Source organism: Lytechinus variegatus, chromosome 6, assembly GCF_018143015.1.
Source record: "Lytechinus variegatus isolate NC3 chromosome 6, Lvar_3.0, whole genome shotgun sequence".
In the NCBI taxonomy this organism is placed as follows: domain Eukaryota; kingdom Metazoa; phylum Echinodermata; class Echinoidea; order Temnopleuroida; family Toxopneustidae; genus Lytechinus; species Lytechinus variegatus.
Window position 1 is genome coordinate 14,894,562 of NC_054745.1, and position 26,320 is coordinate 14,920,881.

General features: G+C 36.5%; 2 protein-coding genes across 2 annotated transcripts; one reads left to right on the forward strand and one right to left on the reverse strand.

The window, feature by feature from the left end:
- Positions 1 to 2,192: 2,192 nt before the first annotated feature.
- Positions 2,193 to 10,953, reverse strand: LOC121417066. The gene is made up of 5 exons (XM_041610632.1): positions 10,808 to 10,953; positions 6,766 to 6,960; positions 4,830 to 4,910; positions 3,880 to 4,146; positions 2,193 to 3,037 (listed from the first exon to the last, which is right to left on the reverse strand). Exons 2-5 carry the CDS (start codon positions 6,922 to 6,924, stop codon positions 2,978 to 2,980), a joined length of 567 nt encoding a protein of 188 aa, XP_041466566.1. The 5' UTR covers positions 6,925 to 6,960; positions 10,808 to 10,953; the 3' UTR covers positions 2,193 to 2,977.
- Positions 10,954 to 16,118: 5,165 nt separating this feature from the next.
- LOC121417068 lies at positions 16,119 to 26,165 on the forward strand. The gene is made up of 5 exons (XM_041610635.1): positions 16,119 to 16,215; positions 19,545 to 19,734; positions 20,621 to 20,710; positions 22,339 to 22,554; positions 25,687 to 26,165. Exons 2-5 carry the CDS (start codon positions 19,582 to 19,584, stop codon positions 25,750 to 25,752), a joined length of 525 nt encoding a protein of 174 aa, XP_041466569.1. The 5' UTR covers positions 16,119 to 16,215; positions 19,545 to 19,581; the 3' UTR covers positions 25,753 to 26,165.
- Positions 26,166 to 26,320: the final 155 nt, after the last annotated feature.

Here is a 26,320-nt window from a genome sequence, read left to right on the forward strand (position 1 = left end):
AGATTTTGTACCATAAAATATTCATGAATTTTACTGAACGATCATTGAGTATGTATATACAACAAGTATGATGAAACATGAAATATATAACATAAAGGATTTGGAACGATCTCAGACTGAGTATTATTTCTTTCAATATAATTAAAATATTCGTGATTAATGAATACGTTATACCATCAGAGTACAAGTCACATTTAAAACGCAAGTAAGAAAGAATAGTTATCAAATTTATTTGAAGTTCATTGTCTTTTCGTGGTTTGAAAAAAAAAACGGTTAAACTGTAAAAGTACAAGATACAATAAATACAATGTTTTAAATAATAGAAAACATATAGTTTTAAATTTCATACTAGTATGTAATTGAAAATCTGTCATGATTAAAAGTTTCAAAATACAATGATAATTCTTGATATTAATAGATGCCTGTTTCTCTATACTATGAATACTGGTGTGCAGCCGGGGGGGGGGGGGGGGTGGGGTGGACCCAACCCCTCGACAAAAATAAGACTTTGTCTATTAAAAAGCGGATAACGAGAGAAAATGATGAATGTGATTTCACTTTCTCAATATAATATAAAATTCTATCACCAAAAATTAAAAGGTTTGTATCACAAAGGTCACATTTTTTGTTCATTCGCAGCTTTTTAGAAATTAAGCCCCACTACGCCATCTTTGGCCCCCTTCATTTATGTTTTTGCTCAATGCATTTCTGCTAATCAGATATCTTTGATCGAAAAATTTGTTCCCAAAATGGAAAAACACGTTAATCTTTCCAAAAGATGTGATAAAATAAATCAGTAGTGTGAATTAAGTGTCCCATTGCTTTTTTTTTAACTTGAATATTAAAACCAAACATCAATGGACTTTCTGTATTTGAAGCAAACACTAAGGTATGTACAGCGATTTACATGACAGATGAAATACTTACATGGTAACCCTGAAACTATAACTATTTAAAGCTTATACAAATAAATTTACAGTGAATAATCTCTGTTTCTGTTTGAAAGACATGAAAGACAAACGGTACACATTTTGAGACGAATTCACTATAAGAACGAAAACAAAATATTAAACTGTAAATTACAAACTTGAAAATTCAATATCCCGTGATAAGGCTTTATAATAAGAGAATAGTTTATTACCTAACAGCCTACACTGTAAAAACAAAAAACCCCGTGATTTTACAGAAAAAAGAGATTTTGCAGAAAGCATTAACAGAATCATTCTGTAAATTCATTAAACATGAATATCTCTGCAATTTAACAGAACATGTCTGTTCAAAAGGGGGATAAGTGTGTTTTATTTAAGGAAATTTGTAAGATCTCATACACCAGATACCAATTTCCTGTAAGATTACGCAATCTGGTAATATTACACAGTTACAGGTGTTCTCGAGACTTCGCTGCAGGAACTTCTTTTATTTTAAGGGTAAATTTTCTAACAGTGTATGCAATTTCAACTGCTTAAGCTTTAACAAAATAAATGTCTCCAAGTGCTAGTTTGCACAAATATTTGCGTTTGATCGCAACTCAAGCAATCAGGCGCGATTCCTAAATAAGCCCTTTCATTGGTTGGTTATTAAGAGTTGATTTTAGGGATTGATTATTAGAGTTGTGTTTGATTACATCTCTTCTTCATCAATCTCCCGGGCATCATCTTACACATTATAGCTGCGATTGATCCGATCAACCTCACCTATGGAAAGCCAGAAACGTCACCATCTAAACTGCATGTTTGTTAAAATATTTTACGGATATAATGTACATTTATATATTCATTGGTTTTTTGAAAATTCAATGTGTTTCGTTTTATTTACATAAGATATTGTGCAAATTTAATGTAGTAGAAATTATGACATTGATGGCTTTCCATACATAGCTGAGGTTGATCGAATCAATTGCAACTCTTTGTGAGGCGAATAGTTTACCTTCAATTGTGTCAATCGAAAGGAAATGTCTTTAATGCTACATCCACAAATACCTTCACGAGCACAATTCATGTATAACGATTTGTGTACCCCCTACATCATGTACATCGCATCAATGATATAATATTGCTCGTATGGTGTTCGTAAAGGTAGTGACCGTAGCATTAATCTGATGCTTATGTATAAGCTTAGATTAACTCTACTGTTTTATATCATTGTTTAATTCACATAAATTAGCTTATCCAAATTACTTTTGAGCTCTGCTGCAGTTCACAAATACTGTGCAGTGTACATAGCGAACACTGTGTCATTGACCGGTTTACATGTTAGGACCACACCATACATTTTACACCGTTGGTGTTAAATTTGTGGTGTCAGTTCAACATACATGATGTTATGACAACATCTGTGGTTGGTTCTCTTTGGTGTCGTGTTTAATCTATAGGGTGTGGTCCTGTAGGTACACCAAAATGCCGTCCCTTTTTAACACCTAAAGTTAAAGTGTATCCATCTTTAATAAGAACGTTCGGGTCCAATTTACCCGATTTTTTTGTGAAAATTATAAGCCAAATATACAAAGGGTCGGGTAAACCGGACCCAACCTTTCAGGAATTTAGGGGCCTATTTCTCGAGTGGTCGGGTTAAGTAACTTGCCCGACCAGACACAATCATGATAACCCGATGTTAAGGCACAGGCCAATCTTTTTTAATCAGTCCGAATCGAAATGTCTTGGATTATTTTCCTTTTAAATGTTTTACTTTGTCGCATTTCGCTATATACGGAAAAAAGAATAATCACAAACAAAAATGCAAGTATCCCTCTTCATTACTATTCTTGCCCTCAATGTCCCCCCTCCCTACGCCCCAATGAATTTCTACAAAACCTCTGCCACAGTTTAATTATTCATATACATGTTCTTAACAATAATGTAGCAGTTTCTAAATTCACATCATTGCATAGAGGCTACCGATGATAACCGGATAAGCGACTCCGGTTAGATCCGACCCAGAGGAGTATCATTATGAATCCGGCTTGAACTAGAACATCCATTTACTTGTAGAGTATGGCTGGGCGACCGTTGTAAGTATCATAAGGTGATTCCCTTGGGACCTGCCAGGAAGAAAGAAATAATAAAGCATGATTTTTATCAAAAATTCCAATAGAAAGGAGAAAGGAGCCGTAGGAAATAAAAATCCAGCAATTATTGTCTAATATATCTCGAAAATGTAACGAGTCACGTTCGTGAACAATATCGCGAAGAAAAGTACGGAGCCTTTAAAGTGCCATCGACTTGACAACTTGGCAAGATACTTTATCTTGCCATGTCGACATAATAACCTTATTATGTCGACATGGCGAGATACGTTATCTCGCCAAGTCAACTTATAAAAAGTTATATGTCGACATGGCTAGATACGTTATCTCGCCAAGTTGTCAAGTTGATGACACTTTAAAGGCTCCGTAGAAAAGAAATCCCAGTTTGCAACAAACGATCGCTCGTATTTCCCCCCCCCCCTCATTAATTTGCTCCAACCAAAAAACGGCACCCGCAAGCAACTGCCGAATCATCGAAATAACTGATAAAACAGCGCTAGTGGCGCACCTTTGAACTCCCCCTTTTATTTGACCTTCACATCCTTCCAAAATATCCATAAGCCTGTTGGCTGCACAAAATGTCGGTGGCGTCAATCTGTGAAGAATTTTTAACTATTTTTTTCCTTCAAAATGTCGCTGCGGAGTTGTTAATACGCCTGCACTTTAGCTAAAAAGTTAGGGTTAGGGTTAAGTCTGGTCTATTAATAACCTATAAAAGCCTATCACAAGTCATTGTCCCCCCCCCCATTTTCACCCCTTCTATTTAATGGAGAGAGAGAGAGTAAAACAAGGCGTCATAATCTCACTGTCACCCCCTCCCCGCTAATCAAAATACCCAAGCGAGTGGGGTCACTTACATCCGGGGGCGGCATCCCCATCGGTCCCCCGAATCCGATGAATCCGTTGATGCAGCAGTCGACAAACATCGCCATCAGGGCAAAGATGAAGATCAGACAGCTTGCCACGATGATCGTTGAATATAGTCCTACATTGGCCTGGTCTAAGGTATTATCCGTCACGGCAGGCTCGAGATACCGGAGGTAGAGAGACCAGGATAGGAGCCCCATGCACACTGCAGAAACCGCGAGGGCTACGAAGTTAGCCAAGAAGACTGTCATGGAGAACTGTTTGAACAAAAAAAAACAAGAATGGAGGTTAAACTGACCCTTGGTGAACACCCGATAGGTCTACTCACTGTTTAGTCTGTAGTTGTTGTTATTTTGAATAGGCAAACTAGTCAGCTTTGACTATTGTTGCCTTATAAACATGCTTTTCTTTTTTTTTCCAAAATATGATAATTTCTTTGTTCAAATTATGTCAGTTCGAAAAGTAAAAGAAAGAAAGGAAAGAAAAGTTATCAGGAAATTGTGCAAGACCACCTCTCCTGCCCTGTATTAGTACGTTATCCTGACAAGCCCGCTCACATGGCCGATATTTATTCCCCCGGCGAGGGGGGGGGGGTCATCTAGCAATTTTCAAAGAACACCATAGTGAGAGAGCGAGCTTGTTATGGGGGTGCTTTGTTTTGCGTTTTAAAGAGTGAAATTGAAGGATTTCGTGCACACTTTTGGTGAATTTTGTGAAAATTTACTGTAAAAGAATGTATATTTTTTAATTTCGGGATGGGCAACTACCCCAGCCCCCAATGCATTCGGCCATGTGGTCTCATCCATCACGGTCTAATCTTCACCATCTTACATCGTCTACAACCAAAGTCATCTACTAACCAAACGGTATAATCACCACATTTCTAATTTCAAACTAAACTAATCATCACAGATAAAATCAACAATAGCAAACTACTTACCGGTAATTCATAATAATATCTGCCTGGCTTCTTCGGTTTGTCAAAAGCTTCAACTATGTTTGCCAGCCCACACAAAATGATCTAGGATATTGAAAAAAGAAGAATGAAACAATAAGAGTCTCAAAACTTGTTACATGAGAGGAGATTGGAAGACAAAAAACAAAAATATATAATTATAAGGGGTAGTTTGTGATATATTCATTATTGTCCTACCATTGTTATCATTCCATATTTCATCTGTTAAAGGAGAACCGAACTTCCAGAACCCGTTACCATTTTCCACGTACATGCACATGACAGAAAGAATATCCTGAAAACGGTAAACATACCCCCCCCCTCCCCTCCCTACTTTGGAAAAAGGGGAAATGGGGACTATAACGTAATTTGATTTGAAAATTGAAAAGGGAAAAATAATCATTGTGTTAAAGATAGAAGGAATTCTTGGATCAATAATGCACTTGGTTTCTCGAAATATGTAAAATAAAAAAAAGGATTCTAGCGATAATTATTCATTGTTTCGATGGGTAATGACTTGCAACATAATTGTCATAAAATAAAATGCTGACAGTGGCATCCTGTCAAAGATGGGAGTTGCTGCTACCCTGTTTGGCGTTCAACGAGTAAAGGGATAGAGCCTCGTCGATCTGGCACTGCACAGCGGCTGCCGGGCCCACGATCAATTGGGCAAAGCAAGTTTTCGGAGTATTTCATTTCATGTCTATTTCGAACAATAAAATATGGATTTTCATTTCCTGTGTAACGAGCTTTCTTGAGTTGTAAAAGTCTTGGGCCAGTGTTACCACATGGTCACAACATATTCATGATATTTGGAATATTTTGGTTAATTAGTGAATTTCAGGTCTATGGACGGATCCGGTTCCCGTAACACAATCTTAGCAATCGTCGAAGAATATCTTTACGACTGATTACATCAACCACAATGTACAATCAATCGTAAAAATCAAGTGTGCGATCAATCGCTAACATTTGTGCTACGGGACCTGTGTTTCGCGCGACTAAACTTGCACATCTGGGGCCCGTTGCAGAAAGAGTTGCAATCAAACGCAACTCTAAAAATCATGCGCAACTTGATTTTCAACCAATCAACAGCGCGCATTTTTGACTTGCGATTGATTTTTTGACTTGCGTTTAAACGCAGCTCTTTCTGCAACGGGCCCCTGGTCTGTTTACCGTAGACTGATCTCTAAATTATTCATCTCTTTCTCTTCTCCCGCCCTTTCTATAATATCATAAGAATGTTATCAATTACGCAGTTGTTTTTTTTAACGTTTCAAGGGGCATCAACACTTTACAAGCATTGATTTTAGAGGGCACCCCCCCCCCTCCCCACCTTATATCAACATGATCAATGTCCATTTGCTCATACTTCATACTGAAATTCTTTAAAATGTCTTTCTGTTCATTTGAATGTGATTAAGTATGTCTTTGCATTATGTTTGGATTGAAATGAAAATAAAGAATTGAATTGAAGCACACACACAATCTTTATAATTTGGGTGAATGATGATGTTTTCTATTTCATTTATGATGCAAATGTTTCTGACACCTACATTGTAATTTAAGGGACTCTCTACCTCAAACCTTTTTTGTTTAATATGCTTAGTTATAGTTATTAGCAATGTAACATTATATTCTGTCAATTTGTTGTTTGTTATGCATGGTAAAAATAAAACAAACAAACATACACCCAGAAACAAACACACACTCTAAAAACAAATCAGTCAAAAATGACTAGTTAATAGGGTCAGCTGGGTGCAACTGTTATTCTAGTCATATTTTACTAGAGTTATTTCTGACTAGGATATATGTCAGAAATGTGAATATCAGTGATTGCCAAATCAGTTACTCCCAGCTGACTACTGGTCTAGTCAATTTGACTGATTTGTTTTAAGAGTGCAATTACGTTAATACTCACCACTAGACCACACCACATAGGGACTCCCGCTGCTCCGTTTACTACAGGTGCAGTACTTTGGGCCAGATAGGCGGTATCTTTCCCTAGGATGAGAAGCCCGAGACCCAGGACTGCCATCGCCCCGCCACTAAAACCTAAGAACTTCTGTCTGAAACGCATCTTCGTTGGTGGGTATTATACGTACTGCAGTCTAACCTGGGATGAGGATAGTACAAATTGGTGTGAGACAGTGAGAGTACAGCTGAGGTTGGAGTCAAAAGGGGGTACAGAGAGAGAGAGAGATGGAGAGAGAAACAGAGAAAGAGTAGAACATATACATAAATTATATGGGGAGAAGGGAGGGGGGAGAAAAATAGAGAGAGGGCGCACGCAATACTAGACCTAGTCGCAACTACACCCTGTACCAATGGAGTAACCTACTCTATATGCAGCTGTATGTATCGATGTGAATAATCCACATTTTGCTATATTTCTTCACAGTACGATCATTACATTATGATACGACTTATGTTGTATAACTGTAGACCACTTTATATAGAATTCTCATAAAGCAAGTGCTATCGCTATTTACTCTCTAAAATTTAAAATGAAGTGCTAACTTACCACTTAATGTCCTTGTATAGTGACTGAACTTGTATGCTGATTTTCTAGTTCAAATTTGAATGACTAAATCAGCACTCAAAGTGCAGGCACTATGCAAGGACATAAAGTGCTAAATTACCACTTCATTTTTTTTTAGAATGTAAGCAAGTATAATCATAATGGATGTTAATAAACGTGGTAAACTTTTTAAACAAAGGTTTGTTTATCGTGTACTTATGTCAATTAATTCTAGGTGGATGCTACGCATAAATCCCTTTGCTTCGCATTCTAAGTAACGGCTCCCCCCCCCCTCCCTCTAAAAAATCTCCAATGTTTTAACTGAAGTAGGGGTACTCATACTACAGGACGCGGTACTAACTGGTGAATACTACTATATCCATCATGTCCATATAGAGTTATTATTCAACATGCATATCTCGCATATTAAAGAGAAGAATGGAATCATGCAGAAGTTGTATTGCACCCTTCCGTTGCGGGATGCGAAGTACTTTTGAATCGAGAATAAAAGAAAATATTTGACCTGCTTGTTGAACCTTATCCCTTACACAATATTGAACCTGAATAATTGAGAAAAATATATGAAAGAAAAAATGGGTATAGACACGACATAGATAGTGGAACGTACACAAGAGTGTGTATGTGTGTGACACGCGTGAGGAAGAGCATGGAGAGAAGGTAGGGGGGTAAAGGAGGAGAGAAGTCGAGAGAAAGGAGAGGAAAACTGAAAGGAAATTAGAGAGAAAGCGAGGGAAAATGGTAGAAGGGGAGATAAGGGATAGAGGGAAGAAAGAAAGGATAAGAGAGAGAAAGGGTAAACAGAGGGAGAATTAGAGAGAAGAGGAGTGAGAAAGAGGGATCTAAAAAAGAAGGAAAGAGTGGGAGAGAGAACGAAGAGATAACGCGGGAGATAGGGCATTAGGAGTGAGGGAAAGTCAGATAAATCGACAGAGATCGAATGATTGACAGAGAGAGAAAGACTTCATTTCATTTTTATTCCCACAATATTAAAATATATACAGAGCAATATACAATACATTTTGAAATAGTGGTGGACCTAATGAAAGCTCATTTTCATGCTTGTTTGGATGGCCCAAAAAAAATCATAAGCACTTGACATAAGATAGGACAGGAAAGAAGAAGGACAGAAACAGTGCGGCTATAAGATTATTTGTCAGGAGAAAAAGGTTGCTGTATGTACAGTAAATATCGTTTTGTAAATAAAATTGAAGAGTTAAAACCATGTCTGTTATGTCTGATGATTAACATAGAGATTGCTACATAGTATAGGGCCTTGATAAAAAAGGGGTTGATTTGAGGGAGATACAATGAAAAGATAGAGAGGGGAAGCTTAACGATTGATGAAGTGATGAAGTGGCTATCAGTTTATAAAACATATTTCGGTTCGTCTTACAGTTTTTATTTTTCAGGGTCCCTTTACACTTCGGATTGCAGTCACGCGCTTATTATTTAAAATAACATTGCTCAGTTCGTATTCTTGTGAGCAAAAGTGACCATCCCTAACAAATTTAAGATTGATCGCTTCTTTCGACTTACGTCGCCGGCCAGGTGGCGTCCGCCCATTTCACCCTTGAAAAGATATGACGTCCTGACTATGCTTTTCATGCCTACAAGAATAATGACATTGTTTGTATTCATTTTGCATGTTTGCCCGTGTTTTTACGGGTGAACGACTATTCTCACAACCATGATAACTATAACTGCATAGAATATTTTCATTACACCCGTTTGCATAGTATACTGTGGGGCGTGGAAGCTTCGAAATGATTCGAACTCACCAATATTGTTTATTTAAAAGAAATCAATATAATTGTACATTGACCTACATCGACAAAGAAACATGATCATGTGTTGCTTAATTTTTGTACTTAACTTTCAACATTAATAATGATAACATAATTATATGGGTATTCATAAGGCCCATAAAATATACATTGTACTTTTTTTCGCTCCAAAACGTTTTAGTTTCTCTATGGAAATAAAATAAATGTAATTTCATTATCTGCATTATCAAAAGATTATTCCTGGCTAAAATCGATATGACTTGAACAGGTTGAGTAAAAAAATCAGACAATGAAAACACTTACAATTTTGTCAAATGTGGACAAGGAATACCAAAATTATGAAATTTAAAACATGGCATGATTTCTATGAAACAGTTCTATACATGCTTTCATGAATATTCAATGGGCAAATTATTGATGATGTCATGTCCCCAATCGTTGTTTTGTTTTCCATAATATAACATTTTCATTATTCACATTTTGTCCTCCAGGAATTATAAACATTTGATTGATAACTGATTGAATACTTTAGATATCCATTGCTGCAACTTAATTTATTATACGGGAGATATATCATACACACATGTATGATATTTTGAAATAATTATGATTTCATTTAATAACATAATTAAATGGAAAATGGGGACACAATCATCAGTTCACCTAATAAATCTTCATAAGGACGTGCATATTTTCACAAAATATTTCTAAACTTTAAGATTTAATAACTTCGTGATTTTCATCAGGTTTTGATCAAATTTTCAGAAATGTGCTCGATAAATCTCACTCTATTTATTCAGATGTAATTACTCTTTAGTCGGAAGTATTCCAAACGGTATATTTTAAAGACTAGTTATTATAATTCAGAGTGAGTGAGAGGCAACACCAATTCCATAAATAATAACATGTACCGACATTCCTTTTTAGAGCGTACACCCTAATCAAAAATATATTTTTGTAAAAAAATCAACGAAAGGAATGTTCTACGGGATTCATATCACTAGTTCTGATCCAACAATAACAAAAACAACCAATACTACTACTACTACTAATATGAATAATAATGACAATAATCATAATGATTATGATGATGATACTACTAATAAATAATGATAGTAAAAATAATAATAATAATAATAACAACAACACGTCACAGCAAAATGATGATAATAATGATAACACTTTAAAAATTACCACTAGACTAATTACTTTGACGACGGTGGCAACATTTGTGATTCCGTACTACCCATAATACTACAACAACTTCTACAGCTAATCTGCATGATATTACTATACTACAACTTCTGTACTGCTGCTGCTGCTGCTACTACTTCCACCACTACTACATAACTCATAATTCTTCTCATACCATGATGGGTATATGGAACAAAAGAATAATTTGAGGAAATAACGACTAGTTATATAAATCTTGCTGCATTAGTTCCTTTATAATATACTTTTGCCATAAAAGAAGGTAAAGTTCAGGATGGTAATACATTTACATACATCAGTTTGACAATGTGACCTTTCAGCGGAGTTGCCAAACGTTTAACTGAAAGTTAAGAGCGAACCTTCATTTTCTATAGATATTTATCTTTACAAAACAAAGCAAATACTCCAGGATTATGTCAACTTACCGAATCTACAAAGGGCGGATCACTTAAAAACTTTTAATTGCCAATAACCCTGAACCTCACAACTTCAAGTGGCGATCATTTGAATAGCGTACTGATATTACACACAGTGGTTGCACTATCTCACGGTTAAAGTCACATCAATACTTCCCATACTGAGTGTTACGGTGCGCGTGTGTGTGCGTGTGCGTTAGAGGAAAATGGGTGTGTCCGTTCTGGGTTTTAAGGGAGGGTTTGGAGGCCCTACATCGGAGTTGAACTTGTGATGTTGCCCCGCCTTTGTGACTATGGTGGGAGACTATACGACGTTAAATATTAGTTTTGATACATTTTGTTTTTATTGTTTTTGTTTATACTTCATTTACCTTTCTCTTAACCGCTTAGAGGCAATTTTGCGGTATATAAAATTATTATTATTATTATTACTACTATCATTAAAACTAGTGAATAGGAATGGAGGCTTTCTAAAATACATTTTGAAATAATCAATCTAACAGAAAAAATAGTTGAATCTAAAGAAAACAATTCGAACTTTAAAAGGAATGGGCCTCGGTATCACATTCAATTATACAAATTAAAGTGATTCAATTATACAAATTAAAGTGAGATGGGGGTTCATGTAATACAGAGAAAATCAGATTACATGTATAATGTTTGTTGATTAGGAGGGCTTACGCAATAAGAAAAGTTGTTTAAAAATTGTACAATGCTGTTTACAATATGAACCTATACAGTAATTCTTTAGACAGTTTGAACAAGTGTTTAAAATCTTTAACAACAAAATGTAATTATTTTGTAATTTGATTTTTAAACAAATAAAGTATGATTGTTTGAATTTTAAAGAACCACTTTAAGGTTCATATAGCAAAAACGCTGGTTAAAATTTTAAACAACATACTGTGTAATTAGGCGACATTTATGTTTATATCGATTAGGACTGTCATTTATGTGTCATCACACATGATTATTACTAAGTACTATATGAGAGCAGACTTAATACAGACTATACTGAATGTCAATGTATACTACTATTTAGCAAATATTTCAAGAATGTCATTAGCTTTTGTGTTTTTAAACGATCTTTGTAGTCTGCTGATGCACTGGGATGTGGTTTATGGCCCCAAACATGCCAAAGTTGGAATTCACTGTGGTTGAATAGTTTCGATATGTATAAATCCAAGTGCACATCGTAATTATACTTCAGTCACATTTGCTCTACGGCGGCCGTACGGCGAGTCGAAAACAGTCGTGTTATTCATTATTATTCATACCACCTAATAGGGGCCGCAGAAGCGGGTGGGGGGGGGGCAGCCCACCATTTTTTTCAAAATGGTTTACGAAAACGTAATAATGACAATATGATGGTGATTTTTGGCATGGTCAGCTCCCCCCCCCCACCGTCCGCGGTCTCTGCCTAGTATGTAACTGGTACACAAAAACGACTGTTTTTTGACTCGCCTTACGGCCGCTGTAGAGCAAATGTGACTGAGGCATTAGTAATACCATAGGCTCTATAATAGGGCAACTATTCACATCGCGACACGCCCAATTTCAGAGAGATGGCCGTCGGCATTATCACACAACCCTATGTGGTAAGAACACAGGGTCACAGTGTGTGCACAGTACACAGCAAAAACTCTGGTTTTAACCGGTGTACATAGAGGACGACAGCAGTTATTTTACACCGGTGTTAAATTGGTGGTGTTAGTTTTACACCTATAGGTGTTATTACAACAGCTTTTGTTGTTACATTTACACTCTTTGGTGTTATGTTTAATCTCTAGGGTGTAATTTTAACACCTTAGGGTGTGGTCCTCTATTAACACCAATTGGTGTCAGTTTTAACACCGCAGTTCTTACAGTGTAACCATTTCCATGGCTGGTTGTGTAACTCTATAGAATAAAGTAAATCTCCCTTATTTCCTGAAAAGTTGTTCTGTTATTTATAACAGACATGAAAGTTAAATCAATATGCATTTCAATTCTCTAAAATATGTACGAACAAGATTCATGTGCTTTAAATAATGGGCAGAATCCTCTAATATGGTAATTTCTTAGAAAAAATCCTCTCACGTCGAGGCAATACAGGGCTATTATGGTAACGGAAATCAAAATCTAACAGGTCATTCATGATAAAAGAAAATGATAATCAAAATGACCGCAGAATTTCATCATGATTGGACTCGTAATTCAGATATGACCGGAAGAGATTTTAGAGCAACCAAGCACTTTGACTATATAGATCTTAACTACGTTTTACAAAACTGAACGGAGCATCCAACTGAAGACCTAAAGGTATACACGAATGACCTATCAGCTATCATCAAGTACACACATGCAACACGAGTTTGAAAAAAATGTCCCCCGATTCCCAGGTGGTGGTTTAGTGTACAATTAGTTCTTCTGATTCAGGAATTCCATATTTCATTTCTTTTCAATAGAATTCTATCCTGTCTTTGTGTGTCTCATAATGTACTTCACCTATCTTTAGTTGCTGCTCAATGGACCGTTCTACGGATGGCTCTGTTGGTGTCAATAAGAATTTCTGTTCCAGGACCTGTCCTAACAATGATTTACGTTTGATCCCATGAAGCACAACTATGGAAAGCCAACAATGCCATTATCTAGCATACATGTTTGTTCAAACTATTTCCTGAATATGATATATATTCATACATTCACCGTTGTCCTGATAATTCAGTGCGCTTCTCTTTGGTTGCTGAAGGACATTGTTCGAATTTCCTTGATAAAATGTTATGACATTGACGGATTTCCATATAGTTGAGGTCAACTTGATCAATTGTAACTCTTTGTGAGACAGGGTCTAGTTCTTTTTTGTTTGTTCTGTTTTGCCAGTTGTATACACACCTTGGCGTTCTCACATTTACTCTGTCTTCTGTTTCTCTTTGCCTTGACAAAATAGGAATACAGTTATGGGAAGTATACTATTCAAATTTCGAAATTCTTCTCATGATAGAAAGAAATCAAAATACATAGTCAACTGAAAACAATAATTATTGTGCATCAGATGCCATCGACCCCCCCCCTCCTACACATTCAGGTGGTAACCCTTACCCCGCTCAGACGGAAATTTCATTGGTCAATCGAAAGTGGACGAGACAACCCTCTCCGATTGACAGTGTACAACAGTTCAAAATTGAGAGGAAGCACATTGTCTACCCCCCCCCCCTCCCCGCAGGGGTGCGACAAAGACAAACACCAACCTATTTCCATCCCTTAAAGCGGATATTTCTACGACTCTGTATATATGGTTGACGGGAAGGGGAGAGGGGGGCACAAGTTCGTCAAAATGGGCAAATTCATGGGGACAACATAGAGGGCGCTTGTCAAGTTCACTCTCTCGGGAGCTTACGTATACGTAAGATCGTATGCTGTGTTCACTCTCAGAGAGAGAGAGAGACCATTTTACCAGCACAGATCTACATAATATCAGTGGTTACAAGTCGTTTTGTTTTGTGCAAGTGTAATATAAATATGTTCAATAAGGCCACGCATATTGGGTCACTATAAATATATCAACATATGACCATGCATCGTGTATCGGCACTATTCACTGTAAAGTTTGGTCACGGTCAGGGATTGATCGGATAGTTTTATTAGGTTAGGCCTTAACAGTAATATACTTAACTGACATGGTTTAGCTTAGCGCTTCATTAATGGTGGACAACGAGAAGCCCCAGAGGAAGATAAAAACAGGAGAAAAACTACACTCTAAAAATAAATCAGTCAAAAATGACTAATTAATAGGGTCAGCTGGGTGCAACTGTTATTCTAGTCATATTTAACTATTTTCTAGTCATATTTTACTAGAAAAGAGTTATTTCTGACTAGAATATATGTCAGAAATGTGACTATCAGTGGTTGCCATATCAGTTGCTCCCATGCAGCTGACTACTGGTCTAGTCAATTTGACTGATTTGTTTTAAGAGCGTATAGTATGTTTCAGCCCGAATATATAGTTTGATTGGTCTACGTGGGTCAAACAAAGCTAAAGCATGAGTTATGCAAGTTACAATATGCATACACACTATGCTGGTTTCGATCTAACTTTGATGTGAACCTGATCATGTATGCATATTGTGTAGAATTTAGTTAATAATTGTCGCCCTTTTACAGGACGTTTGCGAATGCAGTTAGTTTTTGAACTGTCCATTTCGAACGTGCTTCAGGGCTTTGTGTTCAAAATTAGGAAAACGTATTTTCATCGAAATGGACCTTTTTAATGCGATTTAAAAACGGCGAGGGAGCTAAAGAAATTGAAAAATCTCTGAATGTAACTGTAATAAAAATATGACCCTGAGTACATTAAATTTGTATTCATCATGCCTGGCAGTGTTGCAAAGCCATATTAAAGCAATGTGTGTCAAATGTTGAAGGTATTCGACATTCTTGTTATTAAGTTGTTATTTTGTCATGGCTGGAATATGTTTGGAGGAGGGGCTCAAAGGCCGGGCTGCTGAAATTCATACGCACTTATATGCCCATTATAATCAATGTCTGTCTCTGAGTCGAGACAAGTAGTCATATCGCTTTGTTAAAATTTTGGTAGGTGGGCCTCGAAAAAATCTGAGAGTCAAAATGGTCCTCGAGTAAAAAGAAAAAGGTTTAGAAGCGCTGGTTTAGCAGATGATATATCAGACAACCAGAGGCTTACACCTGCAGTGACTTAATTGTAACAGTTAAAAAAAGGGGGTGATTGCATTTTCAATTGCCTTTTAATAGCATTGGAAAACATTTTATAATGACGAATCTTTTCCACCTTTTCTGCAACTCTGTCTTTCTACCTCTTTCAGAAACTTAACTAGAGGTGTGGCCTTGGCACGAAGTGACAACGAATTGCGTTTCCCAAGATACGTCATTTTCAAAGGTAGTTCTTCATTTGTATTTAGCTTCTGGGCGGGCCCAGCGCTATTATTAGCATTGGCCGATAACTTGCACTCTCAAATGCAGTGTTGACATAAAGAAGTTTGCTTTGTAATATTTCAATGAATACTGCACCCATGTCGTTGTCATAATTTCATTATTTGACGTACGTGTATACGCTGCCAATTTGCTTTTCCGTCTTTTCAGTTTTTAAGGATTTAAATCTGCCATAAAAATATCTGTGTTGATATAAGAGGAAATATATCTCTTTGAAATTAAGCAACATAATAACAAATCTTTATTATCGATGATGTATAATAATTGATCAATTATTAAAGATCGCATCTTTAGGGGTAGTGTCAATTTGATCTCTTTGAAGTTACGATCGTTAAAACGGCAACATCTGAGTATTTATAGTGTGATACGCTTGTCAACTTATACTTCCTCGAGTAGACCAATCCTTTCCAACTCCAGTTTAGGTCGCATTCACATTTCTCGCAACTGGAGCACATAGTTCATTCTTCTTTGTAAGTACATGTATCTCAACAATTTATTTTTTTGATTATTATAGCCTTTTCTAACGCAATATTTTACAGTTTATTACATATTTTGGTCACTTAATTTCTTCTGAGAAGTCTTTTTTCAGCGCTGATTAATGAGGAGTCAAGTCGACTGTTGTGTTTTTACAGGATTTTTTTATATTTCTTGAGAACGGTATTTTTTATCTTCATCACCGTAACAAATCCGTTCTGCTGTTAGCCTATACTTCTGCCCACTGCCTATCACCTGGTCCCTGTAAATATGACATGTCATTATTATTATTATGCATTTTTCCCTCTTACCCCCAAACTATCGTCCAGTCTCCTCCCGTGAGGGATCCGCTGTCGCATCATTCAAAACCTATCATATTCATGTTTTTAAACAGTCCCCTGAAGTCATTATTTCGCCCTTCGTTTGTCTAATTTTTGCTTGTTGTACACTATTTAACATTAATTTTGTAACCACAATGTAAACGTTATTGCTATAATAATAATAATCATTATCACTTATCATCATCGTCATCATTATCAACATCATCATTATTAATTATTACACTCTAAAAATGAAGTGCTAATTCAGCTCTAGAGCGTGTATAGTGACTGCACTTAGGAGTGCTGATTTGTCTAGTTCAAATTTGAACGGGAAAAATCAGCACTCCGAAGTGCAGTCATTATAAATGCCCTTTAAGAGCTGAATTAGCACTTCATGTTTTAGAGTGTATTATTACTATATTGCTCCTAGTATCGTATTAATGTAATTACTATTATCATCGTCATTATGTACATTGATAGTATTACATTTTTGGTTTGCTGGTGCTGCTTTAGTTATCATTGACGTTCTATCCATCATAATATTGATATTACAAGTACTGCTGCTGATGTGGCTTCTACTATATATATATTTTTTGTTTTTACTAAATTAGTATAACATAAAAAAACAAAAGCATTAGAAGCCGCAGCAGCAGTAGTAGTAATATTATTATTACAATAGAAAGGATACTAATGTAAACGAGTCGATGAAACTTGTCATATAGTGATCGGCATATAAGTTAAGGTGAAACTACATGTACCTTGAATTCATCGAGCTTTAATTATATATTCCTTTTTTCGGCGCGAGGGTCTTGGTATTTTCTCATGCCAGGGCAAAATTTCCCCCTTGCCGCATTTAACATCGGCTATCAATAATAATAATAATAAATAATAACGGTGAGTGAGGGTAGCCTTGTCGTACACCTGGCTCTATTGTAGAATTTTGTGACAAGTTTTTGGACATGGTAAGTGGTTAAATCACGTGAATTATTATTTTTGCTTCTAACAGACACATGAAGAAACCTATATCAGAATGATCGATGGCAATGGAAAGGACATAATTAGATTTTGTTAATAGTATTGAGTTTGTATTGTTAGTGTGGACTTTGATGGTACAGGTTTTTGTGGGTTTCGAATTTCGATGAATATTTGAATTCGTGTACAAAAGAATTTTTTAGGGAGTGCGCCACTACCTTAACATGAGCTGCCATTGAAATTTTAGAACAAATATTACTCGAGTGCAAGACCAACAATTGTTTTCAAAGCTAGTCCGTCTAGTTTACCTGTGTTCAAGTATTTTGTCAAGGTTTTACGTTTGTCACGTGATATTATTTTCGCGTATTTAGTTATCATAATGGATGGTTTGTCGCTTAAAGGAAAGAATCATAATAGTTTATAAAAGGTGCGTTGATACAAAAAAATGGTAAAACCATCAAAGAATAGACTGAAATGATTGTTTAAAGTTATCAATTCGTGACACCATTTTGCGAGCAGCTGCAACTTGGTCATGTATACAATGTAAAAGGTAACTGCCAATTCGTCTACTGCCGACTCATCATATGGTCTAACTTAATTTAGTAAATGGCAATCTGTCCATCAACATTTCGTCTAACAACCATTTGGTCCAATTATCACTTTATGTAATCACCAGTTCGTCTACGACCATTTCGTCTCATAACCAGTTGGTCCCATATCCATTTTGTTTTCATAAATTTTGCCCAACTAAGACTTAGTCCAAATAGACAAAATAGTACATGAACTAAATGGCTATTGGACCAACTGGTTATTAGACCACATGGTGAGTGAACGAAGTGGCAAGTACGTGAATAGTGGACGAACTGATGGTAGACCAAATGCCAGTGGGTGAGTTGGTAATTGGACGAATCGGCATTAGACCAATTGAAAATTAACCATATAAGATACTACACTGTAAAAACTGTGGTGTTAAAACACCAATTGGTGTTAATAGAGGACCACACCGTGAGGTGTTAAAATTACACCTTAAAGATTGAGCATAACACCAAAGAGTGTAAATGTAGCAACCAAAGGTGTTGTAATAACACCTATAGGTGTAAAACTAACACCACCAATAAAATACCGGTGTAAAATAACTGTTGTGGTCATCTATGTACACCGGTTAACACCACAGTCTTCGCTGTGTATAAATTCTCATGGCATTTTAAAGGGTTTATGATGACTGAAAATGCTTTAATGATAGAACCGGATATGAAATGAAGTGTCTCAAGATTTAATGAATAAACAAAATTATTTTCAATTTTCTGAGGACGTAACATATCAGGTATTACACACGGTTTCATGTTCTCTCAAGTATACCACCAATTTACACAACACACATTATCAGTCATGTCTATATTATTTTCGCTGCTTTAAATTTATTAGTTGTTTATCTGTGTATTGTTCTTCATTTTAATGCTCTATCAATTATCATTATTACAGACCAATTCTGGGTACATGTAGCTTGGTCGGGGAGGGAGACCCTCGGGTCACAGTTATCAAGTTAGCTTTTCCCCATACCCAGGCAGATAAGCTACATGTACCCATCTACGGCTCTGCTTAATATTTATATTTTGTTGACATTTTTATTGTATATTGTAATTGCCAAATTGATAATAAATAAATAAGTAATTAAAAAATATAAATAAAAAAACACACAAGGGATATCTACTCGCATATGACTTCACAGAACGACATTCTAAATATCTTATAACTCCATTTATCTTCAGATTTCGCTATTAAAACAATAGTCTCGGGTGTCTACTTACACCGACTTACCCTTTCTTTTTTCTACGTGTTTTATTTGTGAAGGTGTCTGATCGTTAAATCACTGAAGAAAATATGAATGGGAAATTATTTTTTTCAAACATTCAATTTATTATTCGCTCAGATATTCAAGACCTCTTAATTTTGTATGTAGATATCAGCTCGTCTAAATGATTTTATCTCATTAATTTACCCGCCTTTTTTCATTTTCCATTGCTGCTCTTTAGATTTGATCCTGAAAACGAAAGATCTACGCCACCAACGATGGGATTTAGGAGACGATTCATCGGTTTCACGGGGGCCATTCAGATATTGCTAACCCTGGTTATGTTCATTATGACGTCACAGCTTCCAGGCTTTTCCACGGTGCAAATCACCAATAACGCCGTAGGCACCCCTCTTTGGGGTGGTATAATTGTAAGTCATTTGCACTCGAAAAAATTATAATAATGTATCTCTATGCTCAAACTCAATCTTACATGATTTTGCTATTGGATTTAATCTTCCCGGATCTGAATTAGGTGATGTCCCCTATTGCTATTGTTTTTAATCCTAAGTATAAAAAGAGTCATTCTGTTACACGTATGGATTATCATAGACCTACCACTCTGACTAGGTCCATATAATAGGACTATGGACGACAAAATATGTTTCATTTTTTATAGCCCCCTCTCGTGGTCCCGGAAGTGCGTGAGATGACCCAATCAATAACCTTTACTGGGTCAACAACAGGTTGATAATTTATTCGAAGATTATCCAAGTTGAATGCAAAGTTTTATATCATTACTCTCTTTCCAGTTTCATTCGTGGTAATTTTATTTTTTTCAATATTTTATAAATACGTGACTGTACGTTTTGGATTTAATCCGTGAAATTGAGAGAAGTAATATCAAATTGTGCGCAACATAATTTATGTCATCTATAACCAAGTTTGAAAGATGCATTCAACACTCAGCCCCCTCCATATGTCTGTCTGTCGTAACTCTGTTCGAATATCGTCTCCTTCTCTGCTTCCGGTTGACTACCCCCCCCCCTCCCTCTCTCTCTCTCTCTCTGCCTGTCTGCTGTCTCTGCGCTTGCTCTATCCCTCTTTTGCCTTTTTTCCTTCTGTCTCCATCTATCTATCTATCTATCTTTCTATCTATCTATCTATCTATCGATCTATCTATATATCTATCTATCTATCTATCTTTCTATCTATCTATCTATCTTTCTATCTATCTATCTATCTATCTGACTGTCTATCTCTGTCATTCTCCATCATGTCCCTAATCGCTCGTCTTTCGTCTCTTATTTTTCTCAGTTATTGATGTGCGGTGCTGGTAACATCATAGATGCCCTGGAATCTCCCTCAAAGAAACGATCTCCACAGCAAGACTATAATATGTTACCTGTGAGTACAAACAAATGACTTATGAAGCAAACTAAAGAATTATTTTTAAAATAAGAATTATTATTATCATTATTATTATTATTACTATACTAGTTTATTTATTTATTTATTTTACCCGTATGTTGAAATAAATTACTCAAGAACCAAACCGATGAAAAATCATTTCATTTAAAAAATATGCATGAATAATTAGGAAGCTATGAGCATTTACACGTTTTTATCACTAATGCTATGGACTTTCCATCCTTGCCAAGACTGCCGTGCCGATGGGGGAGGCTTTAAAAAACTCACAAATAAGAAAAAAAACAGTTCAACGAGAAATAAGGAAAGGGAAAAGGGGAAGGGTGAAATGTGATATCATCTTTTAAATATCATATCAAAATCTTTCCTAAATTTAGATTTTTATTAAAAAAAAATCTTTTTACTCCGATGTTAAATTCAGTGTTAGTTCAACGACCATGGACGTCTTTTAGACCTTTTGTTGTCACTTTAACACTATCGGGTGTTGGAACATCATTCTCTTGAATGTATACCTAACACCTTAGGTGTAGTCCTCTACAGTGCGTATCAAAAAAAAGTTTACACTTTGAAAAAGCCCTGGGAATTTAAAAATATACAACATGTGGGTAATTTTTTCACAAATAACCTTGGGTTTGGGTCTCATCTATCCAATGAAAGTAAAAGTTTTGTCAGAATGTTACACTTGAGTGAGCACTGTCCATTTGTGTAAAGCTCGCAGAAATCTGTTTGCGCAGAAATGCTCGTTTTCATGCTGTGTCAAGGGGAAAGGGCGAAATCAAACTTACCCCACGAAAGATTTATCATACATTTCCCTTGCACTTTTAGTCAATTGAAAAAACGGATACATTCAAGCATTTTGTAACAATTTTGCCACCCAAATTGAAACTTCAACACTTAGTAAGCACAACCTTTACCCTATTTGTGCCAGCTGGATCTGAGGACATAACTGAATCTGAACAAAATTTTATATCAGACATCTCCAGCATTTTTTCACTAAGTTTTTATCATTGAAAGTGGGTTTACATTTCATTTTTCATTTAATACTTGTTTCTCCAAACTTTTCTCAAGCTTAGCAATGATTAACAAAATGAAAATCAAGCTTATACCATTCCATGTAAATCACAGCTCAGTGTAAGGCAAATATCGTCACGATGGCTTCGGTGTGGGGAGTGGGGTGGGGCGAAATGCACTCTTCGAAGTGTTTTGGGCAAGGAAACAAGTCAAACAAGGTAGAAGATATCTTCAAATCAATTTTAATAGCTAAATTCCATGTGTTCTTCATGATTAAGGTCTACTTTTATTCGCATAACTATTTCAAAGTTCTGCGCAAATCATTTTTCACTAACTTTTCAAAAGTAAGTGGTGCTCACTCAAGCGGAAATATTTTTCGACAGCTATATCGTCATTTGCTTTAATGGACCTGTACCAATGTTAAAATGTGGAAAAACCTTCAGGATATTACAAATGCATAATTTTACATGATTTTTTACAAAGTGTAAACTTTTTTTTGATACGCACTATATAGGGACACTGTACAAACAGGTGTCGAAATTAACAGCCTATTTTTCACAGTGCAAGTGTACACCAAACTTTATTTTTGTCTACAGCTCAACTTCACCACCCTCCTTGCAAACTTGACAGCCTTCGTCGTCTCGGCGCTCATCCTCGGTCTCTTCTCGTGGTCATTGAGCACGGTCGTAACCCTCGTGGTCGTACATTTCTCGACCGTCATCGTCGCTGCTAGTCTCATCTGTATATTCTCTCTCTTCGCTCTCTTTGCTGATTGTTTTGGTGTCTGCTTTGCACCACCCCCGCATCACCAGGTAAATACAGGCCTACTTTTCAAATTGCCGATTCGTCCACTGCCAACTCGTCCACTCACCACATCTAACTTCATTTAGTCTAATGCCATTCCGTCCAGCAACATTTCGCACAAGAACCATTTGGTCCAATCAGTGGCGGACCGTGACCCTGAGGAGACGAAAGCATCGGAGGGGCACTCATTTGTTGTGAACAATGCTGTGACCCTCCAATGCTTTGTCTCCTCCTGGTCAAGGTCCGCAACTAGGTCCAATCATCACCTCGTCTAATTACCAGTTAGTCTATGACCATTTCGTTTCATAACCAGTTGGTCTAATTATTCGTTTATTTTGCATTCATTTTGCCCAATTAACACTTATTCTAATTAGACCAAATAGAATATGGACTAAATGTCTATTGGACCAACTGGCTATTAGACGAAATGGTAAGTGGACGAACTGGCAATTAGACCATGTGGAGAGTGGACGTACTGATGGTAGACCAAGTGATAGTAGACGAATCGGCAATTGGACGAATTGGCATTGGACCAAATGAAAGTAAATCCTTATGAAGATGCAGTCACACCATCGAAATCGACTCTAAAACCATCCGAAAGAATATCACTGAAAGTTACAAAATAATGTTGATCGGTCTAAAATCTATGGAAGCTTAAAAAGTGCCACCGAGATGTTGAGATAATTATCTTGGGAAGTCGACATCATGATAGCAAAAGATCAGATGAAGAGATCCCGGATCTCATCATGTCGACATCTTTTAAAAGAGATGATCAGATGACAAGATCTGCGATCCATGATCATGACATCTGATCATCTCTTCCACTGGATGTAGACATGACGAGATACAAGGTCTTGTCATCTGATCATCCCTTCTACAAGATGTCGACATGACGAGATCCGGGATCCTGTCATCTGATCATCTCTTCTAAAAGATGTCGACACGACGAGATCCGGGATCTTATCATCTGATCATCTCTTCTAAAAGATGTCGACATGACGAGATCCGGGATCTTGACATCTGATCATCTCTTCTAAAAGATGTCGACATGACAAGATCCGGGATCTTGTCATCTGATCATCTCTTCTAAAAGATGTCGACATGACGAGATCCGGGATTTTGTCATCTGGGCTCCGTAACACAAAGATTAGCGATCAATCGCTAAATGAACTGGCCAATCAATATCAATGTTACACGCGCAATTGGTTTAAAATACTGGCCATGGACCAATCAGTGCGGTTCTTTCATATTTGCAATTCATCGCAAACTTTTGTTACGGAGCCCAGATCATCTCTTCTAAAAGATGTCGACATGATGAGATCCGGGATCTTGTCATCTGATCATCTCTTCTAAAAGATGTCGACATGACGAGATCCGGGATCTTGTCATCTGATCATCTCTTCTGAGAGATGTGGACATGATGAGATCCAGTCTCTCGTCATCTGATCTTTTGCTATCATGATGTCAACTTCCCAAGATAATTATCTCAACATCTCGGTGGCACTTTTAAGCTTCCATAAAAAATCTGATTTGATTGTGTAACTGTAGGCCTACAGCATTTTGGGTTTGTGCCATCACATCGAGTTGTCGCGTCGGGTCGGGCAATCGCGTATACCCAACCATTCAATTTAAAATATTACACAATATACTATACACAAAATATATTTATTCAAAATGACAACAGATGATTTATGTTCATTCTGCAGTAAAGAAGAAACATATGATCATATATTCTTTTCATGTGATAAAATAAAAACTATATGGATAGAATGTGGGAACATGCTTCAACTCCCTATCATTACAAATATAGATTAAAAAAAGGTGTACACGTAGGCGTGGAAGGGTCAACTAAAGGAGAGGCTCAATTATTAAATCACATAATAATCCTCATAAAGTATATGATTTTAAAAAATAGTAGAAACACAAAAGATCCACCGACCCTTAACCATATTAAGGAAAAAATACAAGAAGATAGACTTGAAGAAAGAAAACTAGCTGAACAGAGAGGTCTATTAACAAACCATTTCAGAAAATGGGACAAGTTTATTTTCTAGGGATGCTGAGGCTAAGAAAGTTCAACCATACAGTTAGACTGAAATGGAGGGTAGGGTTGAGGGGAGGGAAGCAGGTCGCGCTTCCTGGGCTTGGATGGGATGTGGGGGGGGGGGCAGTTGGGATGGGAGGGCTTTACTTTGTTTACTCATTCAGTTCAATTGCGTCACTATGAATTATTTTGTTATAACTATTTTGTTCCTGATGACTAGAATGTTATATTCTGTATTATTTTTTTTTTGGAAAATTCTTTTTTGTATTATGAATAATTGTTTTATTTGACTTTGTGAACAATGTTTTGTTAATTTACTATTGTATGTATAATTTTGAACTGAATGTTTTAATAAATACTACTTCAAAACAAAAAAAATTCAAGATAAGGACCCCTAATTTCCGAAATTTAGGGTCTAGTTTACCCGATGTTTTGTGTAAATCATAGCAAAATTCTCGAATTGTCGGTTAAACTTGTCCGGACATTTCGGAAAGTTAGGGGGCCGTTTTTTTCTTCTTCAAATGGTCAGGTACACGCGATTGCCAAACACAACACTATAACCCGATGTGATGAGAGAAGCCTCATTTTGTCCCAGTAACATCAATACCCCCAACAAATCTAACACCCAATCGACGTATGCGATGTCATTGAAATTAATAAATGTAATTTGTCTAGGCTCACTTTTGTTAAACCATTTCTGGCTTTACCTTTGATATATAATTGCAAGTTCGATTTGAACAAAACGTTTTGAGAAAATAATTAATAAAAATCCTAGAACCACCGGAAAGCGAACCTATTTTTTACCACCAAGTTATGTTGATCCATATAGCACAGTCATATTGTACTAGGAAGAAAATAATTACCATCATGGGGGGGGGGCTCGTTTTTTTAAATTTTGTACATCAGACTATGGAAAGATGGGAGAGGGTCATTCCCGCCCCCAAGATGGACCAAATTTTCACGAAATCGCCGCCATGCATGTCATGTATACCCCCATCAATAGCCACAAGCAAGGAGTGTTTTATAAGCCTAGATGTCATTGCTTTTTATGTTGTTTTTCTAATTCTATGTTTAATCTCACGTTTTGTTTTTACAGAGACCGTACTACGTTGACTATGACGGACCACCACGCGGCATGCCCAACCAAGTCTTCAAAGCATAAGCATTTCCGAGATTAGAAAATCAGACCTTACGCGAGGAATCAAAATACTGAACTAGCAACAGGTTGATTTGTCTTTTGAATCTGAAGGTCAATTTGCACGTGACCGTGCCGAGGCAAAATGATTGGCGTATCAAACGATTAAAAGTATAGATGACCACGCCCTTTTCTTGGATTGACGAATGGGAGGCCTTAGATAGATTGAAATTGGAATAATGGCGTAATCAGCGTTGTTGTTGCTGATTTCGGCGCTTACCCTTCAGACGCGAGAATTAACTTTTTTTTTTTTTACCGTGAATCACTTTTTCCCGTCCCGGGTTAAACGGTCGCTGTACAGCTAATTGAAAACAGCCATTTTATTTAATTGTTATCATTATTATCATTAATATTGTTGTCGTTATAATTACTATTGTTATTATTATTACTATTATTATTATTTTCATTGTTATCATTATCGTTATTATTATTATTATCATTATTATTATTCGGAGGGGGGATACCAGCTACATATTATGCGAAAAAAAAACATATAAAAATAAATAAAACTGCTGTTTTCTACTTGCCCTGCCGG